Source organism: Mixophyes fleayi, chromosome 1 (genome assembly GCF_038048845.1).
Source record: "Mixophyes fleayi isolate aMixFle1 chromosome 1, aMixFle1.hap1, whole genome shotgun sequence".
NCBI lineage: Eukaryota > Metazoa > Chordata > Amphibia > Anura > Limnodynastidae > Mixophyes > Mixophyes fleayi.
In genome coordinates this window covers 420,384,623-420,403,618 of record NC_134402.1, presented here as the reverse complement: position 1 = coordinate 420,403,618, position 18,996 = coordinate 420,384,623, and the positions used below count along the sequence as shown (strand labels likewise).

At 40.3% G+C, this 18,996-nt stretch overlaps 1 protein-coding gene across 5 annotated transcripts in view; it reads left to right on the top strand.

The window, feature by feature from the left end:
- The window catches only part of IL31RA (interleukin 31 receptor A), an 83,685-nt gene that overhangs the window by 44,506 nt on the left and 20,183 nt on the right, over window positions 1-18,996 (top strand). For all 5 annotated transcript variants that reach the window (XM_075183475.1, XM_075183458.1, XM_075183468.1 and 2 more), the window contains 6 exons: window positions 5,949-6,069; window positions 6,152-6,312; window positions 13,006-13,157; window positions 13,325-13,493; window positions 16,647-16,723; window positions 18,455-18,671. In XM_075183475.1, the coding sequence (XP_075039576.1) occupies window positions 5,949-6,069; window positions 6,152-6,312; window positions 13,006-13,157; window positions 13,325-13,493; window positions 16,647-16,723; window positions 18,455-18,671 (897 nt within the window). The remainder of the gene's footprint in view (window positions 1-5,948; window positions 6,070-6,151; window positions 6,313-13,005; window positions 13,158-13,324; window positions 13,494-16,646; window positions 16,724-18,454; window positions 18,672-18,996) is intronic.

Genomic DNA, 18,996 nt, shown 5'->3' with positions numbered 1-18,996 from the left:
TTAAAAAGACATTTGGTGTTAGAAGGCTGAGAATAGCTAAGAGATTGAAAGTGTGTTTGTTTTGCAGTGTCCAGAGCATTTCTTGAACATTGCCTCTGATGAAGTTACATTCTGTAATGAAACGTGTTAGAAGTGTAGGGTTAACTACTGAGTTGCCCTTTTCTATCTGACTAACCTTTTATGCAATTATTTCTAAATTTGATTATGTGCTTCTATTGCCACTTTGGACCCTGCCGATAGTCACAGGAGCTGAAACAGCTTAGAGTGCGTTTATTTGGATTCGAGTGGAGAGTGCCTTAATATGGATCATATTATTTCCACATATCATTCTTGCCTAGCCTGAGTCAAACCTAAACATCCGTCAGGAGCAGTGTGCCAGGTCGGTCTCACACACAGCTGAGCGGCACTCAGTAGAGAATTCTTCAGTGGAGTCTGCACCTGTTGCAGGTCTCTATCACGGGCACTAGGAGTTCTGCCCAGGATTCACCAGTTGACTTTGCTTACCAGAGGGGCGGAGTTTGCACAGCGGTCCTCTGGCAGCAGGGTGAATAGTGGAACGTATATAACAGCAGATGGAGAGAGGATGCCAATGGAATTGATGATAGTCAGTGACTTGCAGCTACACTGGTAGATGAGTCAGCGACTTGCAGATATACTGGTAGATGAGTCAGCGACTTGCAGCTATAGTGGAAGGCAGGTTTCAACCACGGAGAGCAGGGTGGACGTGAGCAGGTGAAGGAAGGTAATGGGAGAGTCAGTGGTCTGCGTTCAGCAAGTTGTACCACTGCTGTGCAGGGAAGACTTGTCCAGGTGCAGGTAGGTAGCGGGAAGTCAGTGGTCTGCGTTCAGCAAGTTGTACCACTGCTGTGATGAGAAGACTTGTCCAGGTGCAGGTAGGTAGCGGGAAGTCAGTGGTCTGCGTTCAGCAAGTTGTACCACTGCTGTGATGAGAAGACTTGTCCAGGTGCAGGTAGGTAGCGGGAAGTCAGTGGTCTGCGTTCAGCAAGTTGTACCACTGCTATGATGAGAAGACTTGTCCAGGTGCAGGTAGGTAGCGGGAAGTCAGTGGTCTGCGTTCAGCAAGTTTTACCACTGCGAGGAGGTGAGGACTTGTCGAGGTGAGGATAAGTGGAGGAATGAATAGAGTCAATAATTGTATGAATACAATGAGAGCACAGAGGAACTTGCTCCAAACAGATATGCAGCGTTATAGCTAATAGTCTATGGCGGTATGTACCGCTGCTGAGTAGAGAGGCTTGTACAAAGCGGATATACAGCGTATCAGCTACTAGTCTATAGCGGGTATGGATACCGCTGCTGAGTAGAGAAGCTTGTCCTAAGCGGATATGCAAGGTAACAGTTGAAAGTCAATAGCAAGAAAGCATACCGCTGATGAATAGAGAAGCTTGTCCACGAGGATATGCAGGCACAGCAGGAGCGCTGAACGGCTGAAGCGGGTATGGGAACCGCAGGTGAGCAGAGCAGGTAATCCAACAGACAGCTGAAGACACGAGCAGGATACAAGAGTCAGTAGTGGGTATGAGAACCGCTGATAATCGGAGCAGGTAATCCAGCAGACAGCTGAGAACACGAGCAGGATACAGAAGTCAGTAGCGGGTATGAGATCCACCGATGAGTAGATCAGGTAATCAGCAGGAAACTGAAGACACGAGCAGGACACAGGAGACACCTTCAGAGACTCACAGGGAATGAGACTTAAGATCAGGCAACGATGTAATGAGCACAGGTGCCTTAAATAGGGAGAGGTGCCTGATCCACCAATTAGATTAAAAGCAAAGGTCATAAGAGTTCTTGGAGGCTGCGCATGCGCAGTCCATCAAGATGGCGGACGGCCGCGGCTCAGGACAGGCGCCTGCAGGAAAGCTAGAGAACCATGCACCAGCGCAGAGGCACTCACGGTCCGGTGAGTGACAGTCTCGTTATTTCCTATATCTTCTCTACGGTCAGAGACAGTGAGTATATGCTACATCGTATTCTCAGTTGAGCTGCTCATTAAAGATCTATACAGGATACAGATTGAGATTCCATCATGTCTCTGAATATATACTATTAGAGCTCGAGCGCCAATCCTATATCATCTGTGACTATAATTTCAGAACTATATAGAGCTCTATATTGATATTAACACATCATTATCCATTCAGACGTGATCCATTACTATTCATTATTGACATTCGTGGCACTGGTTAGCACTTTGTCATTCTTGTGGAACTACTCTGAAACGCTCCATATTTTTTGCCATTACAGCATTGGCTACGGGACAGTTGTCTTATTCATTGTTTTAGTAGCGCTGGTTTGCAATAACAACTCATGAGCAACGTCATTTGCATATGTATTATATATCACAGTGCACTGTGATGTATTCATGGGGGTAGTTTCTATATATATAATATATTTGGTTAGTTTTATGTTTTTTATTTGATTATAATAAATTTATACCTTTGATGATCCGTGACCACAGACTCCATTTTGACTAGTTAAACATATTCCAGTCAGTCAGGTCTCGAGCACTGCATACTTTTCAATAGGAGCGGTAGATAGAAGTATATGTGAAAAAGTCATTAGAGATGCGAGATTTACGCCAGTGACGTTCTGCCTTACAGGAAAGTTTTTGAAGATTTCGTGTTGCTGTAGTGTGCCACAGCTGACATCGAAGTCGATGTGTAGTATGTAGTGTCGCTGGAGCCACTTGATCAAGGGCCGTTGCTAAGGTTTGTTGAAAATGAGGTACTGCCATCTGTTTTTCCTTTTGTCACAACTTCATTAATAATTAGAGCTCCTAGTGACCTCTGTGCTCCAATAGTTATTTAATGTTCTAATTTTCTTTTAATTTAAAAACATCACTTACTAAGATTATCATATACAACAGAAAATGCAAAATAAAATACAAAATACAATGTTTAAAAGTTAAAAAGGGTCATTTACTAACTGCAAAATACAGAGGCACCCAAATGCAATCTAACCACTGAGTACATACACAGGTGCACATACCCGTTTTGCTTTGGTTAGAACCTCTATGCGACAATTTGCAGTACTGAGGACTGAGAGGGGGAATGCACATTTTGTCAAAAGTAAAAATGTCACGTCTAAGTCCTGCCTACTTAAGGGCCATCTCCATCATTAATTAGAACTGTTTTTTTTTATTATCTCACATCATGTTTTCATAAGAAAATATATAATTATAAAGTAATACATATAACCTACAAAGAATGTACACAGATATCAAGCCTACATACATTTTTATTGTTTTGTTATTGCACATGTCAAAATATCTGAAAAAATCTAAATATTGCAAACATAACTTCAATGCAGTACTGAAGCATGTATTCTCAAAACTGCATCTTTTGGCATTGGAGAATCTTTGATTTTAGGTCCCACCGCCTCTATGATTAGTTGTGTCTCAGTAACTGTTGAAACTATCCTCAGAAATAGATTCTTTAGAAATGAAACTAAGTCCTCCCGAGCAACCATATCCATAATCCCTCTTATCCTGATATTTTTTTTATTTTCTTCTGCCAAAGCAATCTATTCCTAGTGCAGGGCTTTCATCTCTTCGTCAGTTTCATTCTGGATTTTAGCAAGCTTGGATCTCCAAAGTACTTGTTCTTTCACCCAGTGAGGAGATTTCACCAGTCGGTTCAAATACTTCTTGTTTGAACTCAAGAGAAAAGGATGATTTCATGTCCACTAAAAGGCGCTCAACATGTTCTATATCTTTACTTTGTATCCAACACCATTTTAGATTCTAACACCATGACATGAGATGACAACATAGGCTATGTAGGCATACAAGTAGACCAAACTCCCCACTCCTACGGACATATGTTAGGATTCTGTCCTTATTCTGAATTTGGCCTGCAGTACCTCTGTGCTACCAGAGGTGCTGCTATTATACCTGGACAGTTACTCCTTGCCTGCAAGGGGTTAAGTCCTCACTATCTCATCTGGATCGTGATCACCTGCATCTGGCCTTTTTAGGACTGATTTTTTCCCACAGACTAGTGCCAGTTCATTTGTCTCTGCTGTTAGTTTCTGTGATACTCAGGCCCGGCGCTCCCATTAGGCAAGGTTAGGCACTTGCCTAGGGCGCCGGGCTCTGGAGGGCGCCTGGAGGGCGCCACAGAATTCTGAAATACTTTAAAACTGTGCGGCGACCGCTGACCATACCTGTCACGGCCACCGCACAGCATTCAGATGGACGGGGAGGGGGGGAGGAGGCTATTTTGTCACCACCGCCGCCTCTCTGCTCCGTCTCCTCCCCTCCACTTACTAGTGTCAGTGAGTGGAGGGGAGGAGACGGAGCAGATAGGCGGCGGTGGTGAGACAAGGTAAGCAGAGGAGGGCGGCGATTTTTGAGGGGGGGGGGCGCCGCTTTTTTAAAAATGCCTAGGGCGCCGTGGACCCTAGCACCGGCCCTGGTGATACTCCTGTTTGCATCCTAACGTCTCCCTGGCATTTGGATCCTGCTTTGTTCCATCATCGTTCATCTCCACATGTGACCCAGACCCCAGCTTCGTTTGACCTTGCTCCTGCTTACTCCCTGGTATATTGTGGATTTTCCAACTTCTGACCCCTGGCTTGACTGACCCTCCTTTTGGCTGATTCTCTCATACCTCTTGGCTAACCTGGGCCTCCTGACTAACCTGGTAATTCAGTCTCCTTGTGCCTGCAATTCATCTGCTAAACCTGGTAACCTGAATCTGCACTTCACCTGTTGTGCCATTCTCCAGCTCATCTGTTAATCCTGGTAACCAGCATTATCAAGAACTCTTGTTCCTGTCTGCAATATATTTAACGAGCATTATCAAGTTATTTTGTTCCTATCTGCAAATATATCTTACTAGCGTTACCTGTTGTACCTGTGGACTTGTGATAGCTGTATTACCATTAACTACATTTGGTTATAACCTGTGTGACTGGTGTTAAAAATAAAGACGCTTGGTTTGCATTTGCAACTATTCTCCGTGGTTTTCATGCTGGGCCCTGTAACAACATACTATAGGTATGTCAAATGTTTTCCAGTTTTGGGGCATTTAGGCAGTTGGCTCAGGTCATACAGTTTCCACAGGTCATATAAGCGCATTGTAAAATAGTTTGATTGAAGGTTCTAACTTAAGCAACCCTGTTTTATCATCTGATAGACCCCTAATTAAAACTTTTTACATTTTTCTTCCAAAAATACTGCTTGTTTGAACCTCATTTATGTCTTAAATAAGTCACATGAGAAGGATATCATGGCTGCCTTTATTTAATGTTCCACGTGTACATTTGAATGTTGTATTACTTTGGTATATGTGAGCATAATGGTGTACTTTTCCCATGGTTGTTGCAAAAGACATTGGGCCTGATTCATTAAGGAAAGTAATTGGGGTAGGGCATGTCCTAGATCAACTTCAAATGTCAGTGTAAAAACAAAGCTATCGAGTATTTGTGTCCTACAAGAAAAAAACAGCCAATATTTTCCTTATGTGCAAAATAATACTAAACTAATTTGCACCCCTCTAATTGTAACATGGTTTTGTCCAGGAGAAAACTTACTAATTTTTTTTGCCTTACTTTCCTTAAAGAATCAGGCCCATTGCGTTGAAAGTATAGGCCGGAGCCCGATCACTACTGCCTCCGAGCTAGTGTAAAATTTAACCCGTTATGCAGGGAAAAGAGATTCTGCAGCCACCTGTTAAACCAGGAATGGTCCCCAAATGCATCTTGTAACTAATTTAATTATCTTGAACCACAACACAACATTTAGTTTTACATGTGTGCACAGAGTGAGGTGCTTTACTGCATCGGGGCCCCACTCAGTAATGAATGCCCTGTTAGGAGCATATCGCAAAACTGGATTTGTGCCCATGATTGCAGTTTTGCAACTTTACAAATGACCCCTAATGTGTGCTTCAGAGTTATATGATGGTTTAATCTATTTACAGACCCACCAGAAACTCCTCAGAATATTTCCTGTGTTTACTACCACAAGCAAAATTTCACTTGTACTTGGATATCAGGAAGAGACACAAGAAATCCGTCATCTTTCACAGTGACTACAGAAACGTAAGTGTGTTATCTCTCTTTACCATAACTTGCAACAACAGTAGTGGTGATTCTCTACTGGAATTTATTTTCTCATTGGCAGGCGACACGGTAAACAAATGCTCTGCAGAACAAGGAACAATTCCTGCTCCTCTTTCTATAGCAGTGAGCAATATGGTTGTGAATACAAGGTACAGGTGGAGGCGGAGAATGCATTTGGTAAAGCTGCGAGCCATCCGATATTAATGAACACCGCCAAATTAGGTAACACATCTGAATTCTTTATTACTGCAGTTATTTAGAAACTGAAAACTACAACAACGTCTATATTTAATGTACCATACGCCATGTATCATACACCAATAAATATTACTAAATATAATATACAAGGTAAATCAATATGAAAAAGCAATTATATTGTATGTAAAAGATTTCTTAAGTTGTTTGCCACTCTAAACTGTGTAACAGGTGCGTAATATTTATGGGTCACATAATAATATTTTATAAAGTTCCTCATGTACTGTAAATGATGAGGGCAGTGTAGCTGCATGGAAACATCTTTCTGCAGACCCATCAAAACCCATAATGACAGGTAAGTATTGTGCAGTTTCTGCACACTATTTGATTTGTGCCTGTCAGATAGATAAAGCAGTAATCCCATGAAAAAAAATCAGGTGTTTTTTTAGCATAATTCACTTGTTGGTATTTACCATTTTCAGTTGTCTGCAGACTGCTATTAATGATTTATGATTCTGCACTACCATGGCAACCACAGTCACATGGCACATGATGTAGTGAGCAGTGAGGCTTTGGAATGCGTCATTGGCTGTGTCTACATTGTGTCTGCCATAACCTGACATGCTGAGAGCTGCAAGTCTATGTCTAAGTAGCAGACTGGCTGTGTATGGCAGCAATTTTTGTTTGCCAACCATAGAGCTTTTGAAAAGGAGATAATGATTTGTAGGAGGGTTGCTAAGAAAAATGATGCATGCTTAAAATGTACTTAAATTTCTATCTCAAGTCATCCATGTGGGATTGCTGATTTAAATACAAATAATAAAATAATGACTGTTGTGGCAGCAGGGTCAATTCGTTATCAAAATATGAGAGATAAATTACTTTGTCTGGATAACTACTTTGCAGTCTGAAAATTGAAAATATAGTTTATGGGGCAGTTTTGTGAAATTAAAGAAAAAAAATTAAATCTTGTCTGCAATTTGGGGTTCATCTGATGCCTGTGACAATCCAGCACAGGAGATCCTCTCTCCTGCTTGGGTGGGCCTTTTCAAACTAACAGCAAGGTTGGCAAAGTCCCTACTCTGAATAAAAAATGAAATGTAGGAGAAAGTATATCCTGGATTTCTGCAGGTATCAGGGGACATATTTAACTGTGGCACCACCAAAGTACAGGTGAGAAATATTTATTTTAACTTATCTTGCTCCAAAAGAGTTAAGGTAATAAAACACAAGTATTTTGTGTTGGTAACAGTATAAAACTCCTGTATCTGCAATATCTGACTCCCTGTCCTGTGTGATGATACTAGAATGTTACTCTGGACTCACTTAATACCCCATGGTAACTTAGGGTTCTTTGGATCACACAAAGAGGGAGGGTACAAATGGTATCTTTATTACAAAAGATATAACACAACGGTAAAACAATAGCAAACAATCAAGAATAACAATTAAAAGAACTGGGTATCACCAAACTTTATAGAATCTCCCCGAGTCAACACCCCAGCATCTGCTATGTGTCCGCTATTGATCCTATTCCCAGTCAAATCATTATCAAAATGTCCACAGATCAGGGTTACACAATGCAATATACATGGGAATCAGTTATGCAGTCCCTGGCCCAGTACAACAAATAGTATCTTACCCGGCCAAGTGTTCTCCGTGTCCAGATCCAGTTATCCAGATGAAGAGTGGTCCTGTGATAGTTTCTTTAAGAATACTCCAATGATATTATACTAGTCTGCTTGGAGCAGCACAGGTCCAATTAACAATGATCTTGTTCCCTGTAAAGAAATCCAGGATTTCATGACAAAACACAAGTAACTCCCAGTCATTTGAGAAGCATATAGTTTTCCAGATGTGTTGGATGCCAACTATTGCCTCAGCTGCTAAACTGGCAGGCCTGTGACGTCCCACCTCTGATTCAGCGCCTAATGTGCTGCTGTTCACTCTTTACGATATTGTCCTTTTTCCGGTCCCGGCTGCTGAGCCCAGAGCTCTCTACCAAGATGGTAGGGGCCTGAGCTCTAGTCTCCCTACTCTTGTAGGCTGACTAGATGCTCAGACCCACAAGCAACTCCTGCTTGAGCTATGGAGCTTTTGGATCAGGATCTCCTGTCCTCAAGGCACTCTTTCCCAAATCCGCTTACAAACTTTTTACTTAGATGTGTAAACCGCTGATACAGGAGGCCTAGCCTGCTTCACAAGCCCAGCCACTGAGTTGTGAAAATAGCGAGTTAGTAAAAAATTCACCAGGAAGAGTTTCAGGCATCCAAGATGCTTCCATTCCCAAGCTGAATACTGGAACAATAGTGGAGCTGATAGGAGGCAGAACTCCAAGCTGAAGCAAAACACAAAACTCAAACAACACCACAAATACTCAGAATTTCCCTTGCAGGGCCTTTTTAACCAATCCAGAATTCCTACGAGGTAAATCCCACCCTGCAAGATAATCATAAATTCAGCTGTGATGACTTTGGCAGAGATATGGTTATAGGATGGAGATGGGTGTAAAAGATCATCAGCCGCTCTTGGGATTCCCCGCTGCTGTGTCGGTGCCCATAGGTCTAGCATAGTACAAAGAAGAACAATGGCAGATCAAACCAGTTTGTGAGGAACTTAATCCAAGTTGATGAATAGCAACTCTTTTCATGATTTTGTGACGTGAAACGGTATCAAAATGCCTCCAGCTTCCTGTTAAGCTGGTGGGAGGGAGTAGCCGGCCAATTAACAGGGTGCCATCCATTTGTAATCCAGATAGGGCATGTGCAGCCTACCTGGTTACATTTAAGAACCTGGTGCATTAGTTTGTCATCCTGTAGTCCACAACCACATGAATAATTCAATATATATTCAGATGATGATGTCCTGGCAATAAGAATGTAGATTAGGACATTAAATCAGGCAACAGAACAAACAAAAAGGCCCTAATTCATAAATGACAGATTGCTGAGTTGGTGCTGGTCAAAATGTATCCTGTCACAACCTGTATCACCACGCCTGAGCACATGTAGTTGAATCAAAATAGAGGAGGTACCAAATAAGTCATTTGTGCTCAAGGACCTTGGAAAATACTGCTGTAATATTATTGTACTAGGGTAAGATTTATATATACCATTTTATATATATATATATATATGAATTTATATTATTTATATGCTATGCTCAGATAAAAAATATTCCAGTTGACAAAAAATGGTGCCAATGAAAATGTTGCGTTTGCTCGTGTAATGTGATGGTTTAATTCTATTACACTTTTACTTCTGAAATGTCCCAGTTCCCTATGATAGCTCCTGATGATAAAGGATGGGGGGGGGGGGTCATATGTTGATTTTTCTAGGGCCAGCTGTTCTGCCATTACATTAGTGCGGCCATCTGTCTGCTTTTAAAAACAGTCAGCCTTTTTAATACCACTGTTTGGGTCTAAATAAACTAGAGATGAGCGGGCTCGGATTCCGCTAATCCGAGCCCACCCGAACAGTGCGGATCCGAACGGGATCCGAGCACTGTTCGGATATTTCCGGCGGGCAAAAAATTGAAAACGAGGCTCTGTCGTCCAAGTCTCGCGTCGAATCTCGCGAGGGGTGGGAGGGAGGGCCCAGAACAATTCCATCTTGTACCTCTTTTTTTGGCATTATGTGCTCGGTGCAACCTTTTGGCCTAAAAACAATATTGTGAGGTGTTCAGAATAGACTGGAAATTAGTGGAAATGATTGTTATTGAATGTTATTGAGGTTAATAATAGCGTAGGAGTGAAAACCCCCCCCACAAAACTGGTTTTTAGCACTTTTTATGTTTTTTTCAAAATAAATCCAAAACCTTAAATCCGAACCAAAACCTTTCGTCAGGTGTTTTGCGAAACAAATCCGAACCCAAAACCTCAAGCAAATCCGAATCCAAAACACGAGACACCAAAAGTGACTGGTGCACATCCCTAAAATAAACTTAAAAAGTGGACTAAAATGAATGATAATGTGCTAGTTCACAAATTCACACAAAAAAAACAATCTCAATCCTATGGTTACTGGACATTAGTCTGTTTATTAGGTAGCTTAATATCCCTGCTGACACATTGCTACTGGCTTGAATGTTGAGTGAGCAAGGAGAGAAATATAATTATTATTGAGAATACTTAGAGAATGTATCCGGTGGTAGTCACTTTCATAATGACTACCAAACCGACAAGAATGTGAGCGACGTGAAAAGAACTATTACGATCACTGCGACGGTGACTATACATCTACATACCTTTATATAGATGTGCAGTATTTGCTACAGGTGTTATAGCCGTCACGTGTGAATTGCGAATCAAGAGAAATCGGTGACTGGTAAGCACATCATTTGACTGGTGACAGTGCGATTGCCGCTTTTAAGGCGGCAATGAGTGGACCCCACGCTTCTATAGTGTATACAGGCCTGGTGTCCACTCATTGCTGCCTTAATACCGCCAATTGCACTGTCAGCAGTCAAATGATGTGCTTACCAGTCACCGACTTCTCTTGATTCGCAATTCACACGTGACGGCTATAACACCTGTAGCAAATGCTGCACATTTATATAAAGGTATGTAGATGTATAGTCACCGTCGCAGTGATAGTAATCATTATTTTTATGTCACTCACATTCTTGTGGGTGTGGTAGTCATTGGGTACACGTACCCCACCCGCAGGGACATAAGAAACAGAAATGAGGTATAAAATCTATTGATAAATTGTCTCCGCAGCATAGAACATGTTGCATATTACAGCATTGGTGTCCTGTTTGATTTCCACCTGTGCAAAAGGTTCCATACCTTATGCAGCTCAGGTATTGAACTTCTGGGACTCTTCATCCTATTTTGTATAATGAAGGAATGGTCAGTAGATGCCAATGTATCAGCCACTTAAACTGTTTTATTAAAGGCGAGAAACAAAGTTCATTATCTTCAGTCAGAGAATGTTCCCTGTTAAATAGACTTGGTTGTATATAGACAACCATATAACTGGGCACAGGGCACCCTGCTAGGAGCACAGTTCTCTCCCTGGGGGTAAATGTATTAAAGAGCGATTTTTTGCAAATCGCTGATATTTGGCGACTTTGACAGCTAAATTTAAAACTGCAATATTCCTGCTGTATTCCTGATTAATGCAGCTTTTGATCAGGTTTTTTGACCCCACATGGAGTGTGTCTTCCAACATTCTCTCCATGTATGAACAACTGTTACACCTACTAGAGTAGGGTGATAGGGTGCAGGTGGCTACCACCTCAGTAGAGAGCGTTGACCAAGAGGCCAGGACCATTTGGGGCTAGAGACAGGGTTTCCAGAACTGTCGGGGAGACGTATCTACAGCTTGCTCGGGAATATTGTATCGCACAGTGTAGCCGCAAGCACCATACTTACAGCTGAGTTGAGAGCAGCATATTTGCAGCTCAGCAGAGACACTTAGGGGTAAATGTATCAAGCTGAGAGTTTTCCGGCGGGTTTGAAAAGTGGAGTTGTTGCCTATAGCAACCAATCAGATTCTAGCTAGCATTTTGTAGAATGTACTAAAGAAATGATAGCTAGAATCTGATTGGTTTATCAAACCCGCCGGAAAACTCTCAGCTTGATACATTTACCCCTTAGTCGCAGCTTGCCTGGGAGAAGCAAGCTACAGTTTGGTTATGAGGTGTACATTTGCAACCTATGGTATGCTCAGCTTACTGGTGTACACCCAGTAATTACTGGATTTTGATTAGTTTAAGATTACTTTAAGAACAGCGGACAGGGCCAATTGCAAAGATACAAATTGGTCTGGGGACTGTATAAACTACTACAGGTAAGCAATTTTTATTTATATATATATATGGTTGTTGCCATATTATTGGCTTTGGGATGCTGTGGGGATTCCTGTGATATTCTGGGTGTTGGGTGTTTTTTAATTGTGTATATTATTCTAGCTATTGTTTTACAGTTGTGCTTTGCATTTCTGCAATAAATATACTGTTGTATCTTCCATCTCTCCTTGCCTGTGCAATCTAAGAGCCCCTAGATACCAGGGTTACCTAAGTGGGCTCCTGCCCTAACACCCCGGTATCCTCACAAATCCCTTGACAGCAGGCAGTCATTTTTGCTGTAGCGCTGATTCCCAACTAGTGTGTCTGGACAGATTAGTGTATAATTAGAATTTAGGTGTAATAGGTAAAAATACTTAGAAGCAAAATAACTAAGTTTTTAAACATATTCAATGGACATGAAAGGTAATGATTAATGTTGCCTGTTGTGACAAAATGAAAATGTTCAAGAACCACTGCTTTAGACTTATTCTAGCCATATGTAGTCATATAATTGCTGTGATCCTATAATGATTTAGATGGTGCTTGTATCTAGGGATATTTTTATTTAAAGAGTTGAAGATAGAATCGAGAAAGCTCAAGAGTCACATGACTCGTGTCATTGCAAGATGAAGTCTTCTTTTCATCAAACTCAGCAACTATTTATAGTTAACTGTTGACTTTCTCTCAATCCCATCCATTATTAACTGCACTTATTTTTATTTAAGCTCCTCCCATTTAGAAGGTACTTTTTCTATTTGTAATGTGTATCACTTTCCATTGAACAGGTAGCTGAAGGTATTTTGCCAAAGGAGATTGACAAATATCTACAATGTGTTTTGCTATAACTTTACTTTAGATCACTTGCATTACAAATATGTATAGACTATAGGCACTAATAAAAAATAACTGATGATCTGATTTCTTTAGTGAAAATGGACCCCCCTGAAGTTCTGTACTTGAAAACCCTTCCCGTTCCCGTTCCATCACTTGAGTTATCATGGAGAAGACCTACTCTGGCACCTGATGGATTAGATGTAAAATGTAGTCTACAGTACAAAGAGTTACCTGCTGGTGAACGGGTCAGTATTTAATAGTAATAGTGAGTATTATATACAGAGCCAGCAAGCTGGATACTTTAAACGGCAAACTTCTATCTTTGGTTCTTCATATGGGTTCCTTTAACTTAGAACATTCCAAGCTAATGCAATTGCATGACTATGTAGTAATCTCAATATTATAATTTCAGAATTTTTATCATAATCTTAATATGGAAAAAGAGGAACAGATGAGTTATAATCTCACAGGACTAAATGGCTACACAGAGTATGTCGTGTCACTGAGATGTATTGGAAACAATGGCCAAATTCTTTGGAGTGAATGGAGTGAAGAGATCAAAGGAAGGACAGCAGAACAAGGTTGGTTATTCCAGTGGAGGTGGACAACATTTCACCTAAGTCTTGAACAAATGAGTTGTTAGGGCTATTATAGGAATGGGTATTGAGGTAGCAACTGATGATGATGAACCTATAGGCATAGCTTCCTGTCAGATAATTCATATTCCTCATCTGAGACCATGTAGGCCAGTGAGATTCAGTTACAGCCACATAAGCCATATGTACTATAACTGTGCAGCCCAGCAGACAGTACTTAATCACAAGTGGCCTAGATGGCCCTTAAAACTCTGCCATCCTTTGCTAGCTTTCACTTGGATTTTATTATCAGAACATTAACTCATAGCTACTTTTACATAGAACAGTCATATACTACAGGGCAAACGCAGGATTTCTAGAGGGGGGGGTTACAAATGCTTGCTTTGGGAAGTCTATTCAACAAGTATCGTGACTGCAATACTTATACCGTCGCAATACCTGTTCTGTTGCCATGATCTGAGAATGGCAGTAACAGATTAATAGCATTAAAAGGGTGCTTTATTATTTGGTTTTTTTTTAATTAATCTGCAAGTGTGCAGTTGCTAACATTAGGAGGGGGTGATTGGAGCACAGAGACAGACACAAACACAAGGGGTGGGGGGCCGGAAAGGCACATATAAAGGGAGAGGAGGACACAAACAGGAGAGTAATATGCACATTCATATATATATATATATATATATATATATATATATATATATATACACACACGACATATACATTTACATACATACACACACACACACAAAGAGGACATATACTGTATATTCACATACAAACACACACAAAGGGGACATATACTGTATATTCACATACATACACACACAAAAGGGAGAATGATATGCATATATAAACACACACAAAGAGGAGGTGAGTGACTCCATTTACCCAGTGCAGTGCTCACAATGTACTGAGGGCTAGGTCCTTTGGGCCCCCTCCAAAAGGAGAAGGACCCTGTTCTTCTTCACTGAAGCTAGAGCGAACACCAGCACAGTGGGAGACAATGGTTCCCCCATAAGAAGAGGCATCCATCAAATGTAGGGAAGATTGTGTGTGATTGTGTGTATTTTCTCATGTAACGAACCACAAACACAAAACAAGGTGAAAAGTGATTGTGTCATGCAAAGTGTAAAATAAATGAATAAGTGCCGTGAAGTCTCCAGCCTTTCTGCCAGGGGTATACAAATTGTCCCGGCCAAAAGGATAGGGCAAAGGAAAAGTGGTGCCATTTAAAATCAAAAGTGCTTCAGTGTACAAAGTGCCTTACTCTGTGCACATATTGGCTCCATCACCAGTACATTTTTGGGCACTCCTGGATAGGACAGCATCAGAGACACATAGTACCTCAAGCAACTGCTGGGTGATGACCCATCGACTACAGGGAGCACCTTAAAGCCCCACTGCAGACAGGGGCATCTACACCTCATCTCAGCTTTTAAAACAATGTTGCGCAATGAAGTCCCAGGTGCTAATGGCAAGTAAAGACCAGAAATGTACTTCATTCATTGTAAATAGGAACAACAGCTATTTGTACATTCACAGTAAATACAGCCAATTTGTATAAAAGAAATATCTCTGTAACAGATGACTACAAACAACATATATAATGATTTTTTGTTGCCCCCGATTGGAACACCAATCGATAGACAATTGTTGAGACAGCGCCCCCTATTGGAACAGCAGCAAATACAACATACTCATTAAACCCCTAATGGGAAGCATGCATTATAGTGTATTTTTATTTGATTGCTGCTGAGTTGTCTAAAATTTTAACTATTATTAGGGGAATTCTGTTATTCCATAAATGCCTACCTACGTATGTTGCTAGATCCCCTCCATCTTGGGTATACATCAAATACAGCATGAGTGTTAAAACAGTGTTCCCTATTAGAGTACCTGTCAATATATGGTAAGCGCCCTCTATTGGGTTACATCAATGTAACTTATTCTTGCGACTGAACATAATGGGCCTGTTTAAATAAAGGCTTTTTATTGAGCATAGACTCCAAAGAACTTACTACTTTACTTTACTGTCTTCAGTCGTGTATTCTGGATCACATGCAAAACCCTGTGAATACATTCATAGTGTAGTATGTAAAACATTCATACTGATACATCCAAATGTGAACTCTAAGACACATGTATACATGAATATGCCTGTGAAGGGACTTCTAGACAGTTAATATTTAAGAAAAAGTAATCACCTCATGTGAAATATATATATATATTATAAAAAGAAAAAGGCACATGGATCTAAAACTACAACCAAAAAAATCCAAGACTTTTGTAAGTCACTGGTGGGAGCATTTGAGGTTTCATGGCCCTCAGTACATGATAGGGGCAGGAGAGCTGCTGAGGACAGCTAAGTATCGTGCAGTGTGTGCCCTGGAATAGTCGAATATTTAAGTGCAAATAAAAAACAACAACTGTTATGGGAGCAGTGTCACAAAGAATTTATATTAATAATTTATTAATTTGATTGTACAACACCTTTAAAGGCTAATTCATCATAACAGTAAACAAATTGTTTTGGGTGAAATTAAGTAAAGATAAAATAAAATATGAAATTTGACTTTCCCGTGTTGGAACAATACTCCCTCCAAACATGAAAAAGCATTCTATCCCACAACTCAGACCTGTTAAGCCAAGTCTACCTCCCAAACTAAACCTCTAGTCCTGATTCTGCTCCCACAACAGAGAAGTAGCCGACACACACTCAGTGGTGTATAAACATCATTTGGTGCGCTGGCTTGTATATACGCCATGGGCCACCACCACCCACGTGAGTCTTGAGTACATGCCAAACATACATTATCTGGCACATCATTCACCGCTATTTGATGTATTGATCAAGGCACTGTCTGAACCCAATCTATAGCATGTCCTAGTCAGGATTGTCCAATCTTGTGACGGAATCCATAGAAGGACAAGATGTGTTGGCATCTAAGCTAAAATTAGCAAAATGCTCTGCCTACACCCTATTTACCATTCCCACACGCATTGCTCCCATTGATTTAAATCAACAGTGTTTATGCCAGCATTGTGCCCTATTGATTGAGGAGAAGGGTGCACCCGCGGAAGGTGTCTAGCCTGGCTTTTTTAATTTAATATTTTACACAATTAATTTTTGTTTTACAGCACCTTCTCACAGTGTTGAACTTTGGAGAGTGATCAGTTCGTCAAACAATATAAGATCGGTATATCTGAAATGGAAGGTATTTATTAACATTAAAATAACACTAAATTTCAAGTTAATCATTTTTTTTATTTCATCTAACCTGTTATAAATCACCTAATCCTGCTCTATCGACCCTTATTTTGCTGTGATCCAATAAGAAGCCCTGATCAGAATACTATTACTCCATAATAAGTGGGCATCACATTTGCGCTACCAGCTGGCCTTTTGCTCTGAATTACCAGAGGTTATTTCAACCTTTCATGGTTGTCTGACTGCATGAATCTAGGGGCAACTGTTTTTTCCACAACACAGAAGGGGAAGAGGGAAAGAGACAATTCATGATCAGGAGCGATAGGCTAAAATTAAAAAATATAAAAATTGCAATTTACAAGTGCATTGATTCATTACAAATAGAATACAGAATAGTTTCTAATCAATATGGGTACAGAGTTCTATGGGAAGCCTCATTTAAGAGAATGTAAAGACAATATTTGACAATATTAAATAGCAAATGCTGTATATTACTGAGCTGCAAAATATACTTGAAATGACTGGAGTATTTATATTAAACTAAATGGGCCTGAAAAATCAAGACACGCATACTTAGCGCAACATGCATTTAGTAGTTTAGTATTGAACGCACGTATTTAGACTTTGTGCATACTCAAATTCATCAAGGCACGGATCTCAAGATATGTGTGCTGTTGAAATGGGGGGCAGGTCTGCTACTACACAAGACGCTATAGGATATGTGCAATACCTATGTGAACTATAAATTCGCGAAAGAATGCACAGATTTTTTTAAAAAATAATTATATAATATCTGCATATATATTAAGAATGTCAATAATATAGGGATTAATGATTAAACAGTTAGCAAAAAAAACACTTTTTGCTTTTTTTTAATATATATTTCCCATGAAATACATTTATTAGGATGTTGTCAATGTCTACTGAGCATAAAATATATTTTTACATTTGTTCATGATTGCAAATACATTTTATAGCATGCATACAAGACTGTCATCAAAATCGACTGATACATGCCTTGATGAATTAGGCCCAATATGTTCATCATACTCCGTTTTAGTCCGCTGCAGCTTGCCATGTTAACAAAGATGCATTTCTCGAAGTAGGCAGAGTGTGACTGACAGCTTTGCTGACTTGCTTGACAGTAATACATTGTGTGGATTGGTTGGTTCATACACAGAGGTAGAGCCAGTGATGCTAAAATAATTCAAATGCCTCCAGAATCAGCTTTTGTCCTGTATGAGACGCCATCAGGACACTGTCCTAAAGAGTGTAGTAAATGGAGTAGAGGGTATTGCTTTACTTTTTTAACAGAGCTGGAGTGCAATATCACACTGAGCTATGTATTTTACCTCCAAATGTAATTGTTGGGTTTATTGGTGCACATGTTACAGTTTGCACCAGTGCAGCTTTCAGAACACACTTTTAATTCTCTGCTAACGGGTGAGAACAAAGTACAAGATTTTTTAATGGGTTAAGTGAAATGAGAGAGGTGTTTGTTGGCGCAGGCAAAAAATTCCCACCATGGTCCATGGCTTTCTAGTTACATCAGTGACATCTGGTATAGCCACAAAAATACTTGGCCAGTGCATAAAAGCTCTAAGAATCAGGATCGGCACGCATAGTACAGGAATATTTGTATATATTATTCAGCATCCATATTTGCGAAGCTGTAATACAGTAAATGTTAGTTATGGTAATGTGACATCTACTGCCAATTTATTTCCATTTTCTATAGGAAAGATTAAATATAAGATCACTTGGAATAATACTGGGCTACATGGTTCAATGGTTCCCAGAGGATAAGACTTTTGCTGCCAAAACAAAAACCACAGACCAGAATGATTTATCGCTGAATATATCCGATAAGGCCTACATAATATCTGTTGCCTATTACAATTCTGCCGGATGGTCCCCTAACGCCACACTGAGAATTCCAGCCAATAATGAAAAAGGTCAGTAGCAAAGGAGCTAGTAATTGACTATTGTGCATTTTATTCTTTTTATTTGTAGCAGCGGAAATAAAACATAGGTCACAATAAGCGTTAAACATATGTCATAAGAATTCTGTACAAGTCACAATAACAATGTTTACAAATAGAGGAACATACAAACATTTAGAACCCTTTGGTCAGCCTGCTGGGATTGTGAAAATGGAAAGTGAGATCAGAAGGAGAACTTGGGTAGAGCGACCAATCAATTCAGGTTAAATGTTAAAGGACTATTGTTTTCTTTTAATTTAAATGATGGTGGGGATGGGGGTACCTCTACAGTCAGGGA